This window comes from Cucurbita pepo, chromosome 10 (genome assembly GCF_057944985.1).
Source record: "Cucurbita pepo subsp. pepo isolate OVF chromosome 10, ASM5794498v1, whole genome shotgun sequence".
NCBI lineage: Eukaryota > Viridiplantae > Streptophyta > Magnoliopsida > Cucurbitales > Cucurbitaceae > Cucurbita > Cucurbita pepo.
This window is the reverse complement of record NC_141807.1, coordinates 14586531-14610410: the sequence shown is the minus strand read 5'-3', so window position 1 is coordinate 14610410 and position 23880 is coordinate 14586531. Positions and strand designations below refer to the sequence as shown.

Here is a 23880-nt window from a genome sequence, read left to right as displayed (position 1 = left end):
GCCATTTAGAAACTTCTTTTGCTTGGAACATGGTGCAATATCTAAACCAGGAGAAGATTCTCTATTTGATGCTCAAAATATCAATTTGATACTCATTGAGAATTGTAATAGTCAGTTATGCCATACTATAATTCAAAATGTCAATCCAGTGATCCAGTTTATACAAATACAACTGCTAATATACCTGCTCTCTGGTCTTCATTTCCACCAAAAACAAGCCCATTGGCTGTACAAAAGGCATACTTTCGTTGTCATAAAGCAAAACAACCCTACGGAGCAATACATTTGCTACTAATATCAACCAAAGATGCCTCACTAATCACCTAACGAGTTTTCATTAACAGCCTTGTCAATTTCATCTACATGATTACGGAGAACATTCCACTGCAGAAAGACAACCATTGTAAAAAGTAGAAAGATGATCAGCTTCTCTAAAAGAACAAAGAAACACAAAAAGATATTGAAGCTTAAGAAAATAAAAATAAGTGCATACCTGATCCAAGGATAGCGAGATGCCTGGAAACAAAAAGAAAATCAAACGGCATACTCAACTTCTACATTTGCAGTATTATATGCAACCCACTCGTATAATTATATCGTCTATGGTAAGTTAAAAAAAAACTAAAACAAAAGGGCCCAAGAACAATAGACTAACTACACAGCTACCGAAGAAAAGCTCAAATTTAAAAGAACGAGAGATAATGAATAAAGACTAAAGTCCTTAGCCACACAAGTTCAAACAGAGGGATTGAACAAATAAACAAGTACCCTACCAAAACTCTAAATGCCATCAGGGATTAATTCCCCCATTTGTACTTACTCGGAGAGATATTTAAAATAGAGGCCTATCAGAGGTTTTATTGCATAGTTTTTCATTTGGAGAAACGCTCTTCTGTTCAAATTACTTCAGCTGATAACGTGAGATCCAAAATTTTCAGTGTTTTACTATCTTATTTTATGTTAAGCTTGGCTACATATGCAACTTCATATATTTATATATATGACTACACAATATAGCATGCATAGTGTTGCAATCTTGTGCAAGCATTAGAACTGAGATTGTTGAAATGCATCAAGGGAGGGACAAGAAGTTGTGTAGTCCTACCTATACATAAGCAGACCTTTTTTTGAACAAGTACCAATATATTTAAAACGTTTCCATGACAGCCCAGAAATAAAATGGTAATAGTAATAAATCCCTTTTGGAGTGTAAAAAAGGGTTATGAAGATTGAACCACTGCAAATCAAAATTTGAAGCCTCGGTTTCAACAGCTTTTAAAACAAGAAAGTCGGATTCCAACCCATCCAAATCAGAAGTCTCTTTTGCAGTAACTTTTCAACCAAAAAAATCAAACTTCTATCCTCCACAATTGATTTCTCCTGCACTGAAACCAGCCTATCACTCATCGCTAGATATATTCCCACTTTCACTTTTGGCCCAACTATCTTTCTCCTTCTCCCTCGTTCATATGGTTCTCTTTCTCTTATGCCAAGTCTGCCTCTAAATTTTCTCTACTACTCTATATCCTTGTCTGAGAGATTTGGGTAATAGTAATCATAGAACGGCAGAAGACACCATATTTGTTCTTTATTTTCCAATAACAAACGAGTTCTCTGCCAAGTATGCTTCTGCTACATCTCAGCATGTCCAAATTTAAAAATAAAAAATAAGTTTGCACCTTTTGAGCTTTTTGAAATACTATTGTCAGCCCTCCGAAAGTTCATACATCTAGTAAGTAGGACAAAAAGCGACAGTTGGTGAGAAGGGGTGAGTAGTGTAGGAAATTGGTTAGGAGATTAGTGTGAGGAGAAATAGTCGTCTCTTGCGAGAGTTTACCGAAACTCTCAAATTGGCTGGGAGTTCTACCTTGTATCTTGATGCTATATATATATTTTTTCTGTTTATGATGATAAACAAAAAAATTTATTGAGAGAGTAGAAGGGCATAGTCCACAAAGAAATGGGAAACAAGAAACAATCTACAAAAGGGGCTTCAATCCAGTAAAGTATGACCTTGTTATTTTTTCTGTTTATGATGATAAACAAAAAAATTTATTGAGAGAGTAGAAAGGCATAGTCCACAAAGAAATGGGAAACAAGAAACAATCTACAAAAGGGGCTTCAATCCAGTAAAGTATGACCTTGTTATTTTGTGAACTCATCGTTGGTTTCTATTATCAATCAAAGGAAAATAAGGAAGATACCCAACAGTTTGACACATGCCAAGTGTGTGCAAAATACCGAATATTCTACTCAAAACAGAGTTTATATGTCCCCCATATCATTAGAGTTCAGTTTATTTGAACCTAAACAAGTTTATACAACAAGCTAGATTACCTTCACCGGGAAAGTTACTAAACTTTCTAAAGTAAAGACAACTTCAACAAGCTTAGAATTCCTTGATGCTATTTTTCCAGGTAGTGGCTTTGGTAAGAGGTAGAGAAGATGCACGAGGGGGTGTGTCTCAATTTTCAAATTTTTGGATAATTTTCAATACCAAGCCTAAAGCCTAGAGGTAAGGTTACGTTTTTTAAACTTCCCCACAATAATGAAAGGTTAAAAGGAATAAAATCTCCTTTAGAAGCATACAAATATCCCTCTATCCAATTAAAATGATAACAAAAGCTCTAAAAACTTTCATACGGGGAAATTTTTGTTTGTTTGTTTTTTATAAGAGACCAACTTTCTATTATTTCTCTCTCTCCAAATGCCCCACGATAAAGTACACACCTCGATTTGGCATAAAGAACATCCTTTCTCCCAAAATGGCGGATGGGGGAGGAACAGTGATCATTTCACTAAAATCTTTGTGTCAAGCAAGCTATATGCCAAACACACCAATGAAGTAATTCCACACCATTTGAGCATAATCACAACTTGAAAATAAAGTATCCTAACCTTCCACCGCCCTCTGAAAAAGGATACAACATATAGGCCTTCCCAAAAATGACAACTTCCTCAAAAGCCTATCCAAAGTATTAATTCTTCCATGGATAACCAGCCGAAAAATAAATAAATAAATAAGTTCACCTTTTCTAGAATTTTCATCTTCAAAAGAATCAAAGAAATAGACTCCCTAGATGGGAAAGGGCACAATAATAATGAGAAAAGCATTCAAAAGTATTAGGGCTCCACCAATGAAATCCTCTTCCGATCTAAGCTCAAACTCTCCGGTTAAAGAAAGGAGAGCCATTACCTCCATTGTTTTCCTGTCAAACAAATGACGGAACCTAAACAAATGACAAAATGAATTAGAACATCAGAAAAACACCAGTCTTTCATAGCGAATAAATGATAAGACCAGGAAACATGCTGTAGAGGGGTCGATCCATCATCCACCTATTGTCCCTAAAAAATGTATCATTCCTATCACCACCACACACTTAATTAAATCAGAAAAAGAAAAAGGCTCATTCAAAATATCTTTCCAAAGGTTTTTGAATGTGCCTTTAACCCCACTCGACGACCATTAGAAGGAATGAGAGTAATACTAGCTCACGATAATCCTATACCAACGAGAAGTAGACTCAAAAGGGGAAACGCCGTAACCACTTTGCCAATAACCCTATGTTACAAGCCCATAAATTCACTAACTCCAACTCTTCCTCGTGCATAGGCGAGAGTCGACTTCGACCTCTTCTCTTTTAAGATCGGGCAATCTTTCTTCCAATGGCCTTTCTATCGACAATATGCACACTCATTTTTATCAAGTTTTCTCCAATTATCATATCTACCTCTCGACTTTGATCGGGACTTTCCACGTTCGCTCTTTTTCAAAGTAGAAGTCCTTCCACAAGCAGTGAGAACATTTGAGCTAGAATCTTGATATGCCTCCTTTTCCTTCTTTCCCACCTCATTATTCATCAAGACATTTGAAACATCTTCAAAATCAATATCAGTGATTCCATGTAGTAGAGTGGTTATTAAAAACTCGTCGGACTCCGTCAAAGAATTTAATAAGAACGCTGCCTTGTCTCCGTCAAAGAATTTAATTGAGATACATTTCTTGTAGTCAAAACGGAAGAGTTTCTTCTTCAAATAGAGTTTATTTTCCACTATTTTGCATATATTTCGCCTCAAGCTTGTCCTATAGTTCTTTCGCCATGGTCACCTTCATAAATGGATATTTCTAAACCTTGCCAAGACAGGATCGAATAATTCCGCAAGCTTGTCGATTTAATTTCATCCATTCGGCGTCTGTCATGTCTTCAGGCATCTCCTCTTGGAGAGAAGCATCAAGATCTTGCATGATCAGCAAATCGCTAACTTCGCCTCGCCAAACACCAAAATTATTGGTTCCATCAAATTTCTCTACTTCGAAATTAGAGCTCAAAAATCTCGATCCACGCCGTGATTTAATTCCAGATGATTATGCCATTTGCAATAAGTAATCTGGATGTAACTAAAAACACAATTCTTGAAAATTGATTTTCAAGAAAATAAGCACGATTGTGAGCACGTCTAGTGGTCGATGAGGCCAAAACTTTCACAATACCCCAAATACCACAATTAGGCTCTGATACCAATTGCTGTGCGCCGAAAGCGGAACAAATGTACTCACAACACCAATGAACAAAATTACACAAAGAGACACCAAGATATTTACATGGTTCGAAGAGAAGAAGATCCCCTACATCCACGAGTAGCAACCAATCACTAATAAAACAAAGCGTTCCAAGTGAATACCTCACTATCACACTACAAAGACTCTCTCCAATATGTCACTCAAGAAATACAATGTGACACAAAACTCCCAAATCCCGATATCAAATTGCGATGTGACTAAATCTGTATGACTAAATCTAATTCAAATACCCAAATCAAATCAAATCCAAATAACCAAATCAAATCTAATCCAAATAACCAAATCAAATCAAAACTTATGACAATTTACCACAATTCTTACCTTCAATACTTTAGGAGACCATTCTGCTCAAAACATCTACAACAAGCAAGAATAAGAAAGGAGATAAAGGGTCCCTTTGCCTAAGGCTTCACGAAGTTGTGATCTTACCCTTAGGATTTCCATTAATGAGAACGGAAAATTTTATCGACTTGACACTAACTCCAAATCCAAGATCTCCATTTATAACTAGAATCTTTATTGTCAATATTTTGTCAAGGAAATTCCAATCCACATGGTCACAAGCCTTTTCAAAATCGATCCTTATTTAATGCCAACTCATTGTCACCTTTTTTTTAATTTTTCCCTTCTTCCCTCATGCTTCTTTAAACATTTATCAAAAGTCCTCCACTTCTATGTACACCAATTCTTCCACATAATACCCCACTAACACCTCTTCAGCCACCAAAACCCTATTGTTACCTCTACCAAAAGCGTCCCAAACTTATTACCAACCACCTTCTATAATATATTTCTAGAACTCACCGATTCCAACCTTTCCAAATTCCCTTAAAAACTCTGAAGTTTCATTTTTCCATGCAAGCCCCTAGGCATATGACTTTTTCTCTAACATCTATGCCAATTAATTATTTATTTTTATTTTTTTTATAGGAGACAATTTCATTGATGATTGAAATTTACAAGAGGGATGTATAATCCATGGTGTTTACAAAAGACCTTCCCAATTTGCAATGAGGGAGGTATAACTATAGGAAGTAAAAATATTAGACAATTAACACCAAGATATAGCTTGGTAAACAACATTGTCGAAAAGTTTTGTGTAGGTCTGTTTCTTGTCTGCAAATATTCTCTGATTTCTTTCTTTCCATAGGTTCCAAAAGAAAGCCATGATGAGGTTTGTCCACAATAGGGCTTTTGCGTTCTTGAAAGGGTGGTACGTTAAGGCCATATCTCAAAATTCCTTTACCTCCCTAGGAAATATGAGATGTCATCCAAATATATTGAGAATCGTTGTCCAGAAATTCTGAGCGCATGTACATTGCATAAACAAGTGACTTTGCGATAAACCATCTTTGTCAATTAAATTAACCAACTATTTATATTTAAATAAACCATCTTCCTCTTCCAAATCCAGACATTCCACCTTCTCCTTAATCAGCAACTTGTATAAGTAAACTTCAACAACAACAGAATTTTTTTATCATTTGAACCCCCATTTTATCTTACATGAATTGTGAAAATATTGTTCGGCCCACCTTCTACTCCTACTTCACTTTAAGTGTCAACACCAACTATTCAAACAGAATTAAACACCTTGAACTTGGAAGCTGCTTCTAAAAATCCTGCAAGGACACTCCTCACTCTACCAACTATTTGAACCACATAATTTTCTTCGTTAGGATATGCGATCTCCGTTTCAAATGGTGGAAGTCACTATAGTTTTCTTGCAGCCTCCAAGAAAGCAGGCGTATTCAAAGCTTTTCTCCCGCAATTTTAACATATAGCTTCAACAATCTCTTCTTTCCATAACATCAAAGGTATTTCATGAAGCTTCTCCATTCCCCATGACATGGTATCACTTCATGTCAAGTTTACCATGTTGTTCGCCAATACCTTTCAACTTGAGCGAGAAAGCCCACCTTAATCTAACTCCTCCTTTACTACTCTTCATAGCAAAGGATTGAGCATGTGATTCTTAATGTATAACCTTCCTTTAAGGCTTCCGTAATACTGTATCAATTAGTGTGAAATTGACGTCTGGTCACTACAAAGGTAAGTTTCCAGCCCAATTGGGCATACTCAAGTCTCTTCTTCACCATCTTTTTTTCTTTTCTTTTTTTTCTTCAAACCCTCTACCCAGCCCTTCAAAATCTATTCTTTCATCCCTATACATACGTTCTTCCTTAAATATTCCCAACAACTATTTTACATCAACCAGATAAGAAAACTATCCCCAAATCAAAATTCTTGGTGGATCATAAAAATTGGAACCTCACTAAATTATGTCATAGCAAAAGTTTAGAGAAAGGTAAATTTTATAAAATTGCCTGTAGACCAACTGAAGTTCATAAGAATACATACGATCATCCAAAAATATTTCCTTTTCACTTTGAACAAACATCTATGATAAAGCCATAAATGCAGTTTCCAAACATCATTACTTAAACCGCTACATCAAATTCTAGAGAGAAAAAATATGGAGTAACGCTTTACAATCTCAATATCTGATGCAAAAAGAATCTCCAACAACTAAAATGGAGCTGAATCAAACTATTGGTTCAGCCCAAGTGATCGTGTAGACAGTGAAACACAACAATGAAGCAAGAAAAGTTCCCCACATTAGAATTTCATTTCACCACCAAATTCTCCCTCGACCATCATTAGACAATTCAAAACAAATATCAAGCCAAATCTGAAAACGAAGACAACAGAAAACTCAAAGTGAAACATAAACCCTAGAAAAACAGCAAACAAACTTCTAAATCCAAAACGAAAAATCAATTCATCCACTACAAGAAAAACGAAAAACCGGAGAGATAGGGAGAGAAAAAAAGAAGACGATGATGAGATGAACCTTTCTTTCCAGGCATCTGCTTTCCATCTTTGACATAAAACTCCCGAATATCCACCACAATCTTTCCTTGCCAGTTCCTCACCATAACCCTACGGTTCTTCGAAATCTGCGGTCAAAAAAAAAAACCAATAAAAAATTGAAACCAACATAAAAGGCACTAAAAACAGAAGGAGGAAGGTGAAGTGAAAGACCTCGCAGACAACGATTTCATCAGTTTCATCGGAATCTTTCCTGAATGTCTTCTTTGGAGGAGCATCTCCCTCAGATACATGATCTTCGTCCTCTTTTCGCTTTCCTCTCGCAGACATTTCTTCCACCTTTCTCGTGGTCTTCTTCTCCTTCCCGAGTATGTGTGCTCTTCAATACAGCAAGTGCAATACAATTTCATGTGTAATAAAAAACATTTTCAAATTTCTAACCATTTCCTTAAAAAAAAACAATTAAAACTTTTAAAAAAACAATTTTCCCATATATATTATTACTTATCTGGCCCGGTTATGTTGGGTTCGGCAATTCGGTTGGTTGGATGGGTAACCGAACCCAACCCAAAACTTTTCAGAACCCCACCCAACTCTCTATTATTTTTTTTGTTTTGTCGAATTTTTTTTTTTTTAATTTTATTTATACCCCTTTATAATTATTCGATTCTTAGATAAAATATATTAAAAATTTATAAATAAACCCAAATAAATCTATAATTATTCTAACCACTAAAAACCAATATTTCTTGAAGATTGGTTTAAGTAACAAAAACATCCTAATAGATCATAAAATTAAATGAACAATAAAAATGATTAATTTAAAGTAACTGTGACGAAAATAAAAATATTATACTTCTTATTATTGGATATTACCTGCCAAATAATAAAAAGTATTTTTTAATAAAATATTCATTTTAAATAATTATGATAGGGAAGATTAGACTCTCTTTAGTTTGGTTTTGGTGTCTGGAGATTCGAAAACTTAGAAACCCTAAATTATAATCAATTCTTTTGTTTTTTAGAAATTTTGTTTGTGGAACAATTCAAACCGAATCAAAAAAATAGAGAGTTGGGTTGGGTTGGGTTGGATTACAAATCCAACTGACCCGAAGTTGGATCAAAAAGATTCTTCAACCCAACTCAACCCAATCCAACCCGGGGCATGTACACCCCTAAATATTATAGTGATGAAATTGTCGAACCAACCAATCAAAAACTTCAGTAGAGTATGGCGACTTCTTTTTGCATAATTAAATGGTTATCTTATTAATCTTTTACATACACATAATTTCTTTATAAATCTTTTATAATTATTTTTTAGTTATGATTTTTTTTTTCTTTTCTTTTTAAATTATATGATATTTTGTGTAAATTAGGTTTGATTTATTTTACCTTCAAACCCAATGGCGAAAGTGTATACATGAATATGAAGCTCTCCTTCAAAATCAATGTCCCACATCGATAAGTTGGACTGCAGAGTTGGAGTAGTTATATGGAGCAATGCAAGGGATTGGGCACGACCTTACTTGAACAGGATCTGTTCTATAGGTTGTACAACTGTGTCCTTGAGTTCTAAGGAGACAAGAACTAAAGTCTGGTTGATGAACCACTGCCCTGCGATTAGAGCGTGATTAACGGCTCAACGGACATTAGTCCTGCGGCTGTGGAGGATCGTTCTCGGTAGGGTATCCTGCTGGGATGGTCGCATGGCGGTCTGACAGACTCTATAATAAAATCTTTTGGTTTTTTTTTTTTTTTTGTTTGAATTTCTAGTGGTGCAATGCTATGGTGTTGTGCGGGGAAGATGAGAAAGAATGGTGGGTTTTTGGTTTATGCTTGTAAGGTGTTCGATGATATGTCTCTTTAACTCTTGAAAGCTTTTTTTTTTTCTTCGTGTTTTGTTTGTGTTAAATCTATGCTCCTAAACTGTATGCTGAAATGCCTCACAGGAAGTTAGTGTTTATGTTTGTAGGATTATGAAGTTGGTTCGGTTTCTTTTGGCCTGGGGATGTACAGTTCTATTCAAGAACCCAACTCCAAACTGTTTCAATTAGATCTTAATCAACAATGGTTGCTTCGTTTTCGTTGTGAATATGGCAGAGTTGGGTGTGATGATGTTGATTATGCTCCTATTTGTTTGTTGAAATGCCTCATAGGGGTGGTTGCTTATTGGTTGATATTATCTTTGTCATGTGATGTTGTGTTCATGGTCCTAAAATGTTTGCTGAAATGCCTCACAGAGCCCTGCAATTGCAATCCACACGTTCATGGTCGCATTGCATTCAAACTGTGGTGGGTTGAGCCTCCATCACTTTTCCTCTCTTCAATGCATAATTCCATGTATCCGTGTTTAGTATATACTTGACTGACCATGTTAGAGATTATGAACCTCTACAGATAGATGGTAAGTTTAAAGTACTTTTGAGGACGAAAAGAAAGGAGAAGAAGAAAGAAAGTGAAAGAAGCCGATTCTAAGTTAGTTTCGAAACTAAACATCGATGAGTAGGACCAAACGTACATCAACTTGGGTAGGAGTGTACATGAAACTCAAAAACTCAAGAACCCTAATTGATCCAACTCAAAATATCAGTGTTGGGTTTGTTTCTCATGCTTACTTGAGCTATTACAAATGATATCAGAGCTAGATACTAGGAGTGGACACGAGACGGTGTGCCAGCAAGGACGCTACCTCAATGATATCAGGTGTTTTATTCTTGTTGTGCAGTGTCTTGGGTACCTTCTTTAGCCTATACAATGGTAATTGGTATCTAGTATTGAGGCGCTACCTCAACAAACACTTTCTAACAAGTGAGGATAACATGGTGAGTGATAGCCTACTCCTCATCTATGGGAAGTAATTAGCGAACTCATCCCGCAGGCCATGTAGTTGGCGCTATCCCTATATGTGCCAACTCTATTGACTACCCGTATGATCGACATACTCACACAAGACAGATCCACAACGAAGGGTAATCCAGCAAAACTCTCTCTCAGGTCACATGTCCCTTAACTAGCCTCATGCCTAGCTCAATGGTACTGTACCAGAGCGGAATGGGAGGTGGAAGCTCAACAAACATTGTACCCGCTGATATTTTCCTATAGACTACCTCTTTTTTTTTTTTTTCAGGGTTAACGTGGTGGCCTTTAAGGTATCTAGAGCGTCTACACGGTTTAAATTTGTATCTCATTTTAAGAATGTTTGGGGTTAGATCCTCGGGCCAAACCAATCTCTAGGTGCACACAAGTTTAAACCTCTAACTCACAATCCTAGGTGCAAGGTCTATTGGAAACATATTGATTTGGGTCAATATATAAACTGCTCTAGTTGTAGTGCCATAATTTGAACTAAGCTCTCTCATGCATGATTTACTAGGGAAATATTCCTATTGATCACCTAAGCACGTAAACCACAATTCAAACTTAACCTTAGTCATATCTGAGAACTGAGGAGGTCTATTGAAATCCTAGACCGACTAGGTGGCTTAACGTGGACTTCATACTCCAAATTTCTCTATTCAAACTCCTTGATTCTTTCTTAGTCTAGAAGCACTAGGATATAGACTCTCTAATTGTCGCTCACGATCCTGCTCACTCTACTGGAAGTGTCCCGACCTAGGTCATCCTCTAGCCAACCTAACTCTAATGCCCTAGCTCTGTGCAGATAAACACGCTCTACAAGAGAACACACAGTCAAACATCTGGAGCTAACACATGCTCTATCATGCACACATACAAGCAAACACGCTATAACATCCATTAATCACCTAGAGCAAAAATTACAATAGTCGATCTTCCTTTCTATCACCGGAAAGCATATAAAACATAATTCATCATGCATACCACACTCGTCCTTATTGCCCAACTCGTATTCTAGTCATGCACATTATATTTCTAGGGGCATAACGATAATTTTACCATAACTTCGATGAAATATGAACGCCTCGCGTATGACTCTCCATGTGTCACTCCTTCCTTCAACTCTAAGTTAGGACCATGATCCAAGGACCTTCACCCAAGACCCAAGACCCAACTCCTTACTTGAAATGGAGGGGCCAAAGAATAACTCCGAGAAACCCTAACTAATAGGCTAAGCCAACCTCCAACCATTTTATTACCCCCATATGGGTTACAAGCTCACATTACTAAACTTAGCGTTTAATGGTGTCGTCAACCGAACTTATAAAAACTACCTACAATATCAAAACTTTCAATGTGGGATTCTTGTAGTTGAGAACAAGCTCTCAATCAAACCTCTTCATCTCATATTTTAATATTTTATATATAATTATAAGATATTTCTTGGTTTAGTTTATGTAATTTTAAAATATTAAATTATGTGAATTTAAGAATGAAATAAAAGTATTTACGAATCGAGAGAAAAAAAATAAATAAATTGGAGTCGAGAAGTGAAAATAGATTCTTATAATAAATTAGATTATTATAAATATCAATGTAAAATTTTTGAAACACGTAGTTGTAATATCATTTTGTTAGCACATTTGCTCGTTAAAGTTATCGGGCACATACTTCATGCATACTACCCTTGTTTTATCCTATCATGCATGTAGTAGAGATCTTATTTTTTAAAGGCAAAAGTAGCGTCGTTATATTTGGTATCAAAGTTCTAGGCTTAAGATTTTATAAGCTTAAAGTGTCTTCATGGTCTTAAAACGACACCCCACAAGTACATAGACACATGAGTTATTAGGTCAGACTTTAGACGCCTTAGTATTTTCTAGCGAGCACATTAGATTTGATCCTTAAGACGAAGGAATTGATCCATGCGACGATATATTGATTAACATGAATTGATGAAGATAGTAATGAAGAACATGTACTCGTCCCGAACAAAGGTTCCTTCAAGTACGAGTTAATAAGAATAATATTTCATTGAGTTATTCGTCCCGAACATGGTCATTTTGAGTTATTGTGATATCTTTGGACTCACTAATGCCCAATAGCTTATGAGGTTTTTATGATCGAAATCTTCAAAGGGGTTTCCAGACTTGTTTCCGATAGTGTGTATAGGTTCACCTGAAACTAAAGAGAATAACATAATGAGCCCTTAAGCTAGTGTTCGATGGTCTTGTACAACAAAGTTTTATACAAAACTTTTTAGATTAGTAGACCATTTTTAACGAAGAATAGTATGTAGTGGTCTAGACCCGTAAAAAGGGAAAAAATCGTAAGTTCCTTTTACTTCACCTACAGAAAGACAGGTAAACTAAATATCTAATTCAAATGGTAGAAGACATGTTATGTGGGTACGTGTTGAATTTCTCAAGTAGTTGGGACACCAAGTTTAGGTCAAAATTGTAAATGAGTGTACTGTTGGAACGTTTATGGGTTCGGTTGGAGGAACTCATGGTGTATAAAGAACATGTGACCTATGACAAATTTATATATTATGATGCTTTTTATATTAATATGACCGTGTTTATGTTCAGTGAGACAATATGATTTATCATACAACTGTTAGGGCACGACCGTGATGGAACTCGTACCCACAATGTCACTAACACGATACCTACATAAATTTAGAGTATATGATGAAACTAGAACACCCACCATTATGATATTTGAAGGAGTGGAGAAAGCAAATTGAGCGAGCGATATTCACTCTCACGTCGCTATCAGTTATCACCACCATTAATTAGCGACAACATGGGTTCATCCATGCCAGAGGACACTGCCAAATTCCCAATCTCCCTTCAATTACCCAACTCCCATCTCTTGGAATACAGCGCCCGGCAACATCAGTTCCTCAAAATTGGACTGGCCATTAGCGCACCACATCTTTCCAGCAAATGGAGCTCCATCGCGTCCTCAGGTTGGCCTCCAAACACACGCCTCTTCATGTTTTGAACCGCGATTTCAATTGAACTTATCTTGTCCAGTTTTGGGGGATTTCATGAAACATTGAGCTACCCCTTTTCGATTCTTCGTTTGTTGAGATTTCTGGATATTGCGTCTTTTGTGGGGATTTCCTTTTCGGATTTGCTGAAGATTCTGTTTGTGTTGCTCTGTGTTAGTATATATCATTAGTTTGGGGTTTGGGGATTTTGTTAATCAATGGATACTTTGCTTAAAATCAATAACAAATATGGTTTTCTGCAACAATCTCATGGGGTTTTGGAGAAATTGAGGGATGGTGTTAGGAGTACGAAGATTCAGAGTCGGGAGTTTGGATTTGGCCATAGAAAGGGTCGTGTGAAATGGAGGAATAGTGCTCTTTTGGAGCTTGTTCCTGAAACCAAGAAGGAGAATCTCGAGTTTGAACTTCCGATGTATGATCCTTCAAAGGGCCTTGTCGTGGATCTTGCTGTTGTGGGAGGTGGCCCTGCAGGGCTTGCTGTTGCACAGCAGGTTTCAGAGGCAGGGCTTTCTGTTTGTGCAATTGATCCATCTCCCAAGTTGATTTGGCCAAACAATTATGGGGTTTGGGTGGATGAATTCGAGGCGATGGATTTGCTCGATTGTCTCGACACGACATGGTCCGGTGCTGTTGTGTTCACGAATGAACAATCGACAAAAGATCTTGCTCGACCTTATGGGAGGGTTAATCGAAAACAGCTGAAGTCAAAAATGTTGCAGAAATGTATTTCTAATGGTGTTAAGTTTCATGAAGCTAAGGTTATTAAAGTTATACATGAGGAATTCAAATCCTTGTTGATTTGCAATGATGGTGTTACCATTCAAGCTGCTGTTGTTCTTGATGCTACTGGCTTCTCTCGATGCCTTGTTCAGTATAATAAGCCTTATAATCCGGGCTACCAAGTAGCTTATGGAATTTTAGCTGAGGTCGAGGAACATCCGTTCGACGTCGACAAGATGGTGTTTATGGATTGGAGGGATTCGCATCTGGATAACAACATGATTTTAAAGGAGAGAAATAGCAAAATTCCTACATTTCTCTATGCGATGCCCTTTTCATCGAATCGGATATTTCTCGAAGAAACTTCTTTGGTAGCTCGACCGGGATTACAAATGAGCGATATCCAGGAAAGAATGGAATTGAGATTGAAGCACTTGGGAATAAAAGTGAAGAGCATTGAAGAGGATGAGCATTGTGTCATTCCAATGGGTGGTCCGCTGCCCGTTCTACCTCAAAGAGTTGTTGGAATTGGTGGAACGGCAGGGATGGTGCACCCTTCAACCGGATATATGGTAGCTAGAACTCTTGCAGCAGCACCTATTGTTGCTAGTGCAATCGTTCGGCTCCTCGGTTCGGATGGACGTTTCAGGGGAGATGAGATATCCTCTGAAGTTTGGAAAGATCTATGGCCCATCGAACGGAGGAGGCAGAGGGAATTTTTCTGTTTTGGGATGGATATTTTGTTGAAGCTTGATCTAAAAGGTACAAGAAGGTTTTTTGATGCGTTTTTTGATCTCGAACCTCGCTATTGGCATGGATTCTTGTCATCACGACTGTTCCTTCCCGAGCTTATACTCTTTGGGCTTTCGTTATTCTCTAATGCATCTAATGCCTCTAGGCTTGAAATCATGGCAAAGGGAACTCCGTCTTTGGTAAAGATGATCGGAAATCTGGTGAAGGATAGAGAGTAAGATGACTATAGAGTTATCTTGTTGTAAGCTAATCATCATACTGCATCATCACATTGTTCATAAGATTATGAGTTAGCTATAGCTTATGGCCATTTATATCTTTACCATGTTATTCTCAGTTCACACCTGTCAGCCAATATACATATGATATCTGCTTAGATCATATCGTTTTATACACGTTGTGATATCTTCATTATGTTCGGTCGATACCCGGGTGAGGAATTGCTATCTTTGTTCGTTCCATTTGATGCATCATTCATTTTTGGTACAATTTTTCTGAAATGCATGGGTTTAAGTAATGTAATGGAGATAAAGTGATGGGAGATGGCTCGTATGGAGATTGCTTTTGTGTTGAAGTTTCCTTGATATTGATGCAGCTGTTCCACAGAAGTCTAGCATGGCATCCTTACAAAGCATTCTTGTAGTATGTATCTGAAATGTTCTTGCTCTACCAATATTGTACAGATTCATGGTGAAGAACAGTTGCAGAAATGAAATAATGAATCATTCATTTGAGTCGAGTTCTCTCTAAAAGTTGTGTCGAAATTCAGGGTAATCTTTTAAACGTAACACGATCCGCTACACCTTTTTAATCGGTGTTTCGTCTAGATATAGTACAAGGTTGTGGCGCTACTGCCCAGCCTTGCACACTTCATATTGAAGTTGTTGGTATGTAGATGTGCACTTGTTCATGTTTAGGAGGAGAGACTCGTTTAGATCATCTTTGATTTGTAGGCGGAGGCTTTATAATAGTATAAGCTCACCCCTAGCCGATATTGTTTTTTTTTTTTTTTTGGGTTTTCCCTTTTGGACTTTCCTTAACGAATTTTAAAACGCGGCTGCTAGAGAAAGGTTTTCACACTCTTATAAAAAATGTTCCGTTTTCTCTCTAATTGATGTGGGATCTCACAATTCATCCCCCTTTGGAGCCTAGCATTCTCGTTGGGCACTCCTTCCCTTCTCCAATCAATGTGGGACCCCTAATTCACCCCAGACCCAACGTCCTTGCTGGCACATTGTCTTGTGTCTGACTCTGATACCATTTGTAACAAACAACTTAAACTCACTGTTAGTAGATATTGTGCCCGTTGGGCTTTCCTTTTGAGTTTCTCCTCAAGGTTTTTAAAACATGTCTGCTAGGGAGAGGTTTCCACACCTTTATAAATAATGTTTCGTTCTCTTCTCCAACGATGTGGCATCTCACAGGCTTAAACTTCAACATTGTGTGATCTTCTAGTTAAAAAAAGGAAATCTATCTCCTTCTTGAATATTGTAGTTAGTTTGACGCCATTACGGTTTGCTTTAGAAATTTGGGTGCAAAAGTTTTTATGATGAAAGAATGACTTCTCGACCACTCAGGTCATTCAGTGGCACTAATATTTTCATGAGATTAGTAACTTAGCTTTTACAACCTCCGTTTAGTAAATTTGTTATGGCGCTATAGGTTTGAGAATCTATTTCATACGAATAAAAGATGTATGCATTTGTAAGAACTCCAAAATAACGGGAGTATTACTTTTTTTGGATCGAAAACTAGTCTTATTTACTAATCATCCATCACTTCATTCAATGTTTAGAAAGAAATATGACACATTTATCATGTGTGGTGAAAGAATTGGTTATATATATGGACACTATCTTGAAGGAGTTTGGTAAGGATGACACCAACCAAGACAAAACATTATGTTAGGTACACAACCGAGGATCCCTAGTTGTTTTAGATAGTTAATAGAGTTTGTAAGAATATCAACCAGCTAGTCATCATATCGATATTAATAAAAATATCGACCATTCGTCTTTTTGAAAGGTGAAGTTCTTGCAAGAAACAGGAGTTTGTCCTGTGTAGTGGGTGTAACAGCCTAAGTCCACCGCTAGCAGATATTATCCATTTTGACCCGTTACGTATCGTCGTAGCTTCACGATTTTGAAACGCGTCTACTAGGGAGAGGTTTTCATACCCTTATAAGAAATGCTTTGTTTCCCTCACCAACTGATGTGAGATCTTACAATTCACTCCCCTCGGGGGCCAAGCGTCCTCGTTGGTACATCCCCAGTGTCTGGCTCTGATACCATTTGTAACAGCCTAAGCCCATTGCTAATAGATATTTTCTACTATGGCCCGTTATGTATCGCCATCAGCCTCATGATTTTAAAATGCATCTAGTAGGAGATGTTTCTACACCCTTATAAGGAATGTTTTGTTCCCCTCACCAACCGATGTAGCATCCTCATTGGCACACCTCTAGTGTTTGGCATTCCATTTGTAACAGCTCAAGCCTACCACTAACAAATATCGTACGTTTTGGCCCGTTACGTATCGCCATCAATCTCACGATTTTAAAATGTGTCTACAAAAGAAAGATTTCCACGCCCATTAAGGAATTCTTATTTTCGCTCTCCAACCGACATGGGATCTCATAATAAGACTTATGGGTTGAGAGGAATAATAAGATCTTAAGAAGGGACGAGAAAACCCCAATGATTTTTTGATCTCTTATTAGGTTCTATGTTTCTCTTTGGACGTTTTTGACGAAAATGTTCCTTAGTTTAGGCTCCTTTCTTTCGTGGGCTTGGTTTCTTTTGAATACTCGTATATTCAAGTACGATTCATTAATTGAAAGGTCAATGGTAACCTAATTCGAGTTTGAAAAGCAAAAAGTTAGGTCACACATGATTTTTGCCATTGGTCCTACCAACCCATTTGCATCAATACAATACACAAAACTCTCCAAACTTCTTTTTCATTGAAGACACCATCACATGGCCTAAAATCCATTAACTTTCCTCTTTCTTTCTTCAATATAAACCACATACAAATAGGAAATGTTATTTTTAAAAACCCACCAAACAAGAAAAAGAAAAAATCTCTTCAAACCCTTCTTAGGGTCTCGAATCACGACCAACCACGACCAACCACGTGTCGCGGTTTTCTCCCTATAAATGAAAGCCATGGACTCCATTCCCATTGCACACCAAAAAGTTTTGGAAGAAGGAAGAAAGTTAGAAACTTTTTAGAAACTCTCCTTTTTTTTTTGTTTGAAGAAAAAAAAAAAAAAAGTTAGGGTTTTTGAGGTTTGTGGTCTGCCATGGCGGGGCTCCAATACAACTTCTTCCCGACCGATCTCCTATACCCGAAGCCATCGTCGTCCTCTTCTTCTTCTTCTTCTTCCTCGGACGCCATTAATAGGGCAAGTGTGACCTTCAAAAAACCTGTAAGAGGCAATCAAGATGAAGAAGATGATCATGGTGATGGAGCCAAAAGCTTGAGCATTCAAAAGGGTGATAGGTCACCCTTGATTCTCAAGCATCAAGTCAAGAATGATTCTTCAACTCTCTGAATATTCATCTCATGAATGATTCAATCATGGGCTCTCTTCAAAAAAGCTTTGTTTTTTTTTTTTTGGTTTTGGTTTTTGATCCTTAATGTTTATTGTTTTCCTATGAGTAATGAAAACTTGTAACTATATATAAGCTTCTTCAGATTTAATTGATGTATCATCACTACGAGTAATCAAACAAAAATGAAGATTATTGACTATTATTTTCTGTCTTTTCCTTTTTTGATCCATAATTTCATTCCGTCTTTGAATTCTAATGTTAAAAAGGTTCAATATCGTTGGGTCGGGTCGGGTCGGGTCAGAGAAATCTTTTGGCTCAACCCGAAATTTCAAGTTCGTTTGTTTGGTGACTCAAGCAACTCGAATAGAATTCATAACTCGACCTGACCTAACCTAGCTAGCCCTCTATTTTCAACCACTCAAGCTAACCTAACCTAACCAACCCTCCATTTTCGAGTTGTGTAGGGTCGGGTTATAAATCTAAAAAAAAGAAATCTAACCCAACTCAGGTTCTCGAGTCATATAAACACCCTTGTTGGATATTTATATAAAATTATAAACACCCTAGTTGGATATCGAGTCATATAAAGGAAAATGTATGTATAATTAAAAGTTGAAGTGCAAAAATATGATACGTAACATACCACATTTTGGCTTTTTAAAAGATATCAATTATTTATTTTTTGAATGGATGATTTTAAGATTAGGAAATGCATGTGACTTTTGGATTATGTTATTGTTTTTGTCTTTGATATATATCATGTTGTCCACTTGAATTTATTTATTTAATATTAAAGAAAAAAAACAAGGTTCTTCATATCTTATAGTTTAAACTTTGTTTTAGTTTAGTTTTTATAGTTTCAAAATTTTAATTTCTTATTTTTTTATAAAAAAAAAGTGAATTTTTAAAATTTTATAAACTAAATTAAAACAAATAATGTCTAACTCAAAAGAGGTTCGATTTAAAATACCAATGACGCATTTCATCACGAGGTGACTTTTCACAGTCTCTTTCCAACTAAAACAAATATAGAAATTCCCAATTTCAAAAAATTCATTTAGAGTCGGTAAAATGAAAATAATATAATTTAAAATTATTCAAATATATGTATAATCTATGAATATTGAACACTACAGTCATTTGTTTCAAAATAACTTAAATGTACGTATAATCATAATTAATATTACTCTTTAAATTAAATGATTATTGGTTAGTTTATTGTACCATAAATAATGTATTTAAAAATAGTATAAAATGCATGAGGAGTTATGTGCTAGTTTATTTACATTATAAATAATATATTTTAAATTAGTATAAAATATTAAGGTATATTAAATATATCTAAAAGAAACTAAAAATAATAAAATAATATAAAAAATTTAAACAAAATAATAATATAAAAGAAATTAAACAAAATAATATAAAAGAAATTATTATAGAAATTAAACAAAATAATAATATAAAAGAAATTGAACAAAGTAATAAAAAAAATGTATTTTTGTCACACCGCAGCCAAAAAGTCCCTCAACTTACCCGGCTCGATTTTGGCTCGATTTTGGCTCAAAACGCAATCCCTCAATTCGGTAAAGAAAAATAGCCAATTTTCCATCGTTCTGACCATCTCGAAGCTCAAATTTACCTTATTTAAGGCAATTATGGTTAGTATAAGGTTCAATTTCATGATTTACGTTAAATTGAGTTAGGAATTTTGAGTTACTAACGAAATGAGATGAAAACGATATGGTCACGATCGATTGATAAAAGAATATGGTTAGGTTATGGGTAGAAAGGGATAGGATTATGATAGATTGATAGAACGATAGCGTTAGAATACATTCCTGTAAGGATATGATTAAGGTACGTTCATGCAACGTTATGACTGTGATATATATAAGAATGTTAAGTCTATAATAAGTTAGTATATATGATATGAAATGATATGAAACATGTTATGGTATGAGATATGTAATAATCGACATGTTTATGATATGATATATTGTGATGTGATATATTATGGTATGATAGTATATGATGAAAGTTGTTATGTCTGGAAGCATAAAATGTTATGCTATGATATAGTTATGTAATTCGAATGAGATGATATGATTGACATGCAAAACGGCGAACTAGCATGAAATATAACCCTGACGTATGCATGAAAGATATGATAAACAATATGTGAAATGATATGAAAACGATATGATATGTACGAAACGCTAGTGGGGTTGTCTTAAATGGTAATGAAAATGAAAAAATGTTGGGACCTCATGTATCATTGTGTGCTCATACATTGGGGGATACCCCCTTATCCTTCACGATAGTACGAACGTGTACGTTACGAGGCAGAAAAACGATCATTATGATTATCATAATGCTACGATGACCAAGCAGGAGAACGATCATTATGTTAACCTAATGTTGCCGTGACGGTTACTAGTTCTAACAGGTGTCTGGCCTAAGGAGCTCCTAGAGTATGCTCGCTCGACAGAGAAAGTGACCTAGCAGTGTGCGAACTGACTGGTAAGTCCATACTTGCACATATGGGTTGTGTATAGAGTATATGGTACACATCCAAGTTACCCGTTAGGACAGTACCGTAGGAAAATAGATTGAAAGGATAGGTCGCGTCATTGCTTTCGCATGGTTTTGCATTTAACCCCCAATAGTGGAGTCACTTACTGAATATTTCTTTAAATAAACAAATCGTGTGCTACTACATTTTCAGGTTAAGGCAATGCATTCCTATATGGTTGACGACAACATCGCAACCCGAGACCATGACACATGCATAGGGTAGTCGTATTTATTTTCTTAGACTTAGGCTAGAATAGGATGTTTTTAATTCAAACGTTTATTTATTTTATTTAGCCTTTTGTTGTGTGTCGTTTTTTAAAGGTATTTTCGAAACACGTAAGTCAATAGCTGTGTTTTAAGGTAAAGGTTATTTTTTATAGAATTTAAATGAAGTCTTTCTGCATTCAATGTTCATGATATGTATACAGTAGCGACCTTAAATTAAGTAGAGAATTTCGGTCATTACACAAACCTAGTGAAAAACAAAGGGCACCTCAACAACTCAAACGATCAGAAAGAATTCAAAAGCCAAAGCCAAAGTATGTTAATACAATTATTATAAAAGACGAAGTTAAAGGGCCAGAGACTATGAAGATCACAAAATATGGCTTGGCAACCGGTATGGGGGAAGAGATTATAGCCTTAGAGAAAAATCAAACTTGGGAACTAGTGCCAAGATTAGAAGATGTTAAATCTATCTTTTGCACGTGGATTTACAAAATAGAGTGTACCCCGGATGGATCAATCGTGAGATAGTAAGCTCAGACTAGATCTAGGGTTCTCTCAACAATATGGATTAGACTTATGAAACATTTAGTCTAGTGGTGAATATCACTCTCATATAGGTTCCTCCAGCACTTCTAGTACATAAAGATTGGAAATTTTGGTAGATGAATGTGAAGAATATTTTCTTGCATGGAGAGTTGGACTAGGAGATAAATGAACCAACGAAAACGATTTGAAAATTAAGTTGGAGTCATCCCAAGAGATACTTAGTTATTTTAGGAAAATAATTTAGGTATTAAATATTTTAGGAAAAAGATTTTGATATTTTAGAAAAAAGTTGAGAAATTTTATTATTAAATTGTGCCGCCTCTACTATAAATACCCATTCACCCAAGTTACATTTTCATTCCGAGAAATACAAAGCACAAAGAGCATAGTATTCTATAGAGTGTCTTGTAATCTCTTCTCGATTTGTCTTAATAAAGAGTGCGAGTGTTTCCCATAAAGAGTTGTGTTTAACAAGGAGGAGAAGATTGGACATTGACTCATTTGATTCCGGGCTTAAAGTGATCACAAGAACAAGAAAGAGAGGGTGGAAGTTCTTCCAATTACTTAGTTTATCTTGTAAGTTCATCTTTTACCTTGCAATATGATCTAGTTCTTTTTGGGTTCTATCATGTTCAACATCAAACCGTTGAAGTAAATATTGATAAAGTTCAATTGCCGGATTCAAAGACGCAAAAGAAATGCCGGGCCTCGAAGGAAAACTGTGAGGATCTTTTGGCATGCAAGTGTCTTTCAAGTGGTATTTTAGCAGCGGTCGCAGAGTTGATAGCCAAAATGATTGTATCCTGTATATGGTAAATAGGAAGAATTGTGAGAGCTTCTATAAAGACACCCTAATACATAAACATTGCCCATGGATAAAGGATCAAGAAAGAACCGTTTCAACATAAAAAACAACAAAAACTAAGCAAAAGATGGATTGCCTTTTCTTTAATCTCGAGAGAAAAAAAAATATAGGTATAGGTAAAATATCTCTCTTTTATACTAATTTTTTTTTAATAGTGGAATCTACTAAAAAGTTACATGTTGTTAAAAAAATACAAAAAAAAAAATTGTATATTTGTAGATCAAATCCGGAATCTATTTATAGTAGTTTCTATTTCTTTTGTTATTTTGGAAGGCTATAAAAGTAAGTTCAGTATTCAATAATATCATCATTCGAATCTCCAATTGTTTATGTTTTTGGCTCAGTTATTTTCGATCAAAACCTTACAATTGGTATAATAGTCACCACTAGGCTTTATAGAGTACAAATTTTTGAGTGATCAAATACAGAGAGTATGAGTGAAGACAAAACTTGAACGAAGATCCCTATGATCACTAGAGTGAGCTTATGGAGCAAAGAGTCTATGGAGTATGATAGAGATTGGTTTTTCGAAACTAGTGGAAGGAACAATGCTAACTAGGCACAAAAAGTGCACCTTGATGATGCTAGACTCAAAGATTATCAAGTAAAGTATTACCTCTTCTAGGCAATTGATCGTACCGTCCTTGAATAAATCTTGGATCACGCACAACACAGATTGTTTTAGACTCAATGATGCGAAAGTTTGGTGGAAACTAAAAAGTGAAGAAATCTCTTGTTAATGCGTTAAGCAGAAAATTTGAGTGATGACGGTTAGATAGACCTGTTTGTTTGTTTTTTTTTTTTTTTAATCATAATTTTCATCTTCAGTTGAATTTTTTGTTAGATAATTTGATGCATCCACGTCTAGTGGAGAGCATAATTTTAGCTGGCCATTTCCGCTATGTTTAGAGAGGAGTGGTGCAAGTTTAGTTGGTCACTTCGACCATTTTTAGAGTGTAGGTTTGTTTTAAATACGACAATCAAATGAGAAACATATGCACTGTCTTTTGCAACAAGATTCACGGTCTTCATCCTTATGCCTTCTATTATTTCTTCCTGTTTTCACCGTCGGCGAGCTGCTCTGGCTAAAGACAACAAGTGGAAGAAGATGCACCAAAACACGAAGATGCACACGTTGTTAGGTCCATCCTGGACAGACTCAAGCTCTCTTCCACGCCGCCGTCGAGCGTCAATGTCTCCATCACCACCACCAAGAGGCTAGCGCCACGAAGACGGACGTTGAGTCGTCGTCAAGCGCGTGATCAAGGAGACGAATGCTTCGGTGCAGTACCCGATGTTGATAAGGTCCAACTATAACGAGTGGGTTTTGCTAATGCGCATC

The 23880-nt window shown here is 36.2% G+C and overlaps 2 protein-coding genes and 1 non-coding gene across 3 annotated transcripts; 2 read left to right on the top strand and 1 right to left on the bottom strand.

The window, feature by feature from the left end:
- Positions 1 to 95: 95 nt before the first annotated feature.
- Positions 96 to 7826, bottom strand: LOC111802806 (RNA polymerase II transcriptional coactivator KIWI). The gene is made up of 4 exons (XM_023687259.2): positions 7631 to 7826; positions 7440 to 7545; positions 494 to 516; positions 96 to 384 (listed from the first exon to the last, which is right to left on the bottom strand). The coding sequence occupies exons 1-4, from the start codon at positions 7745 to 7747 to the stop codon at positions 316 to 318; spliced, it is 315 nt and encodes a 104-aa protein (XP_023543027.1). The 5' UTR covers positions 7748 to 7826; the 3' UTR covers positions 96 to 315.
- Positions 7827 to 8936: 1110 nt separating this feature from the next.
- Positions 8937 to 9144, top strand: LOC111783116 (small nucleolar RNA U3). Its single transcript, XR_002813286.1, has one exon. It is a non-coding gene; the product is annotated as a small nucleolar RNA U3 (small nucleolar RNA).
- Positions 9145 to 13068: 3924 nt separating this feature from the next.
- Positions 13069 to 15149, top strand: LOC111804889 (lycopene beta cyclase, chloroplastic/chromoplastic-like). The gene has a single exon (XM_023689700.2). It carries the CDS (start codon positions 13493 to 13495, stop codon positions 14984 to 14986), a length of 1494 nt encoding a protein of 497 aa, XP_023545468.1. The 5' UTR covers positions 13069 to 13492; the 3' UTR covers positions 14987 to 15149.
- Positions 15150 to 23880: the final 8731 nt, after the last annotated feature.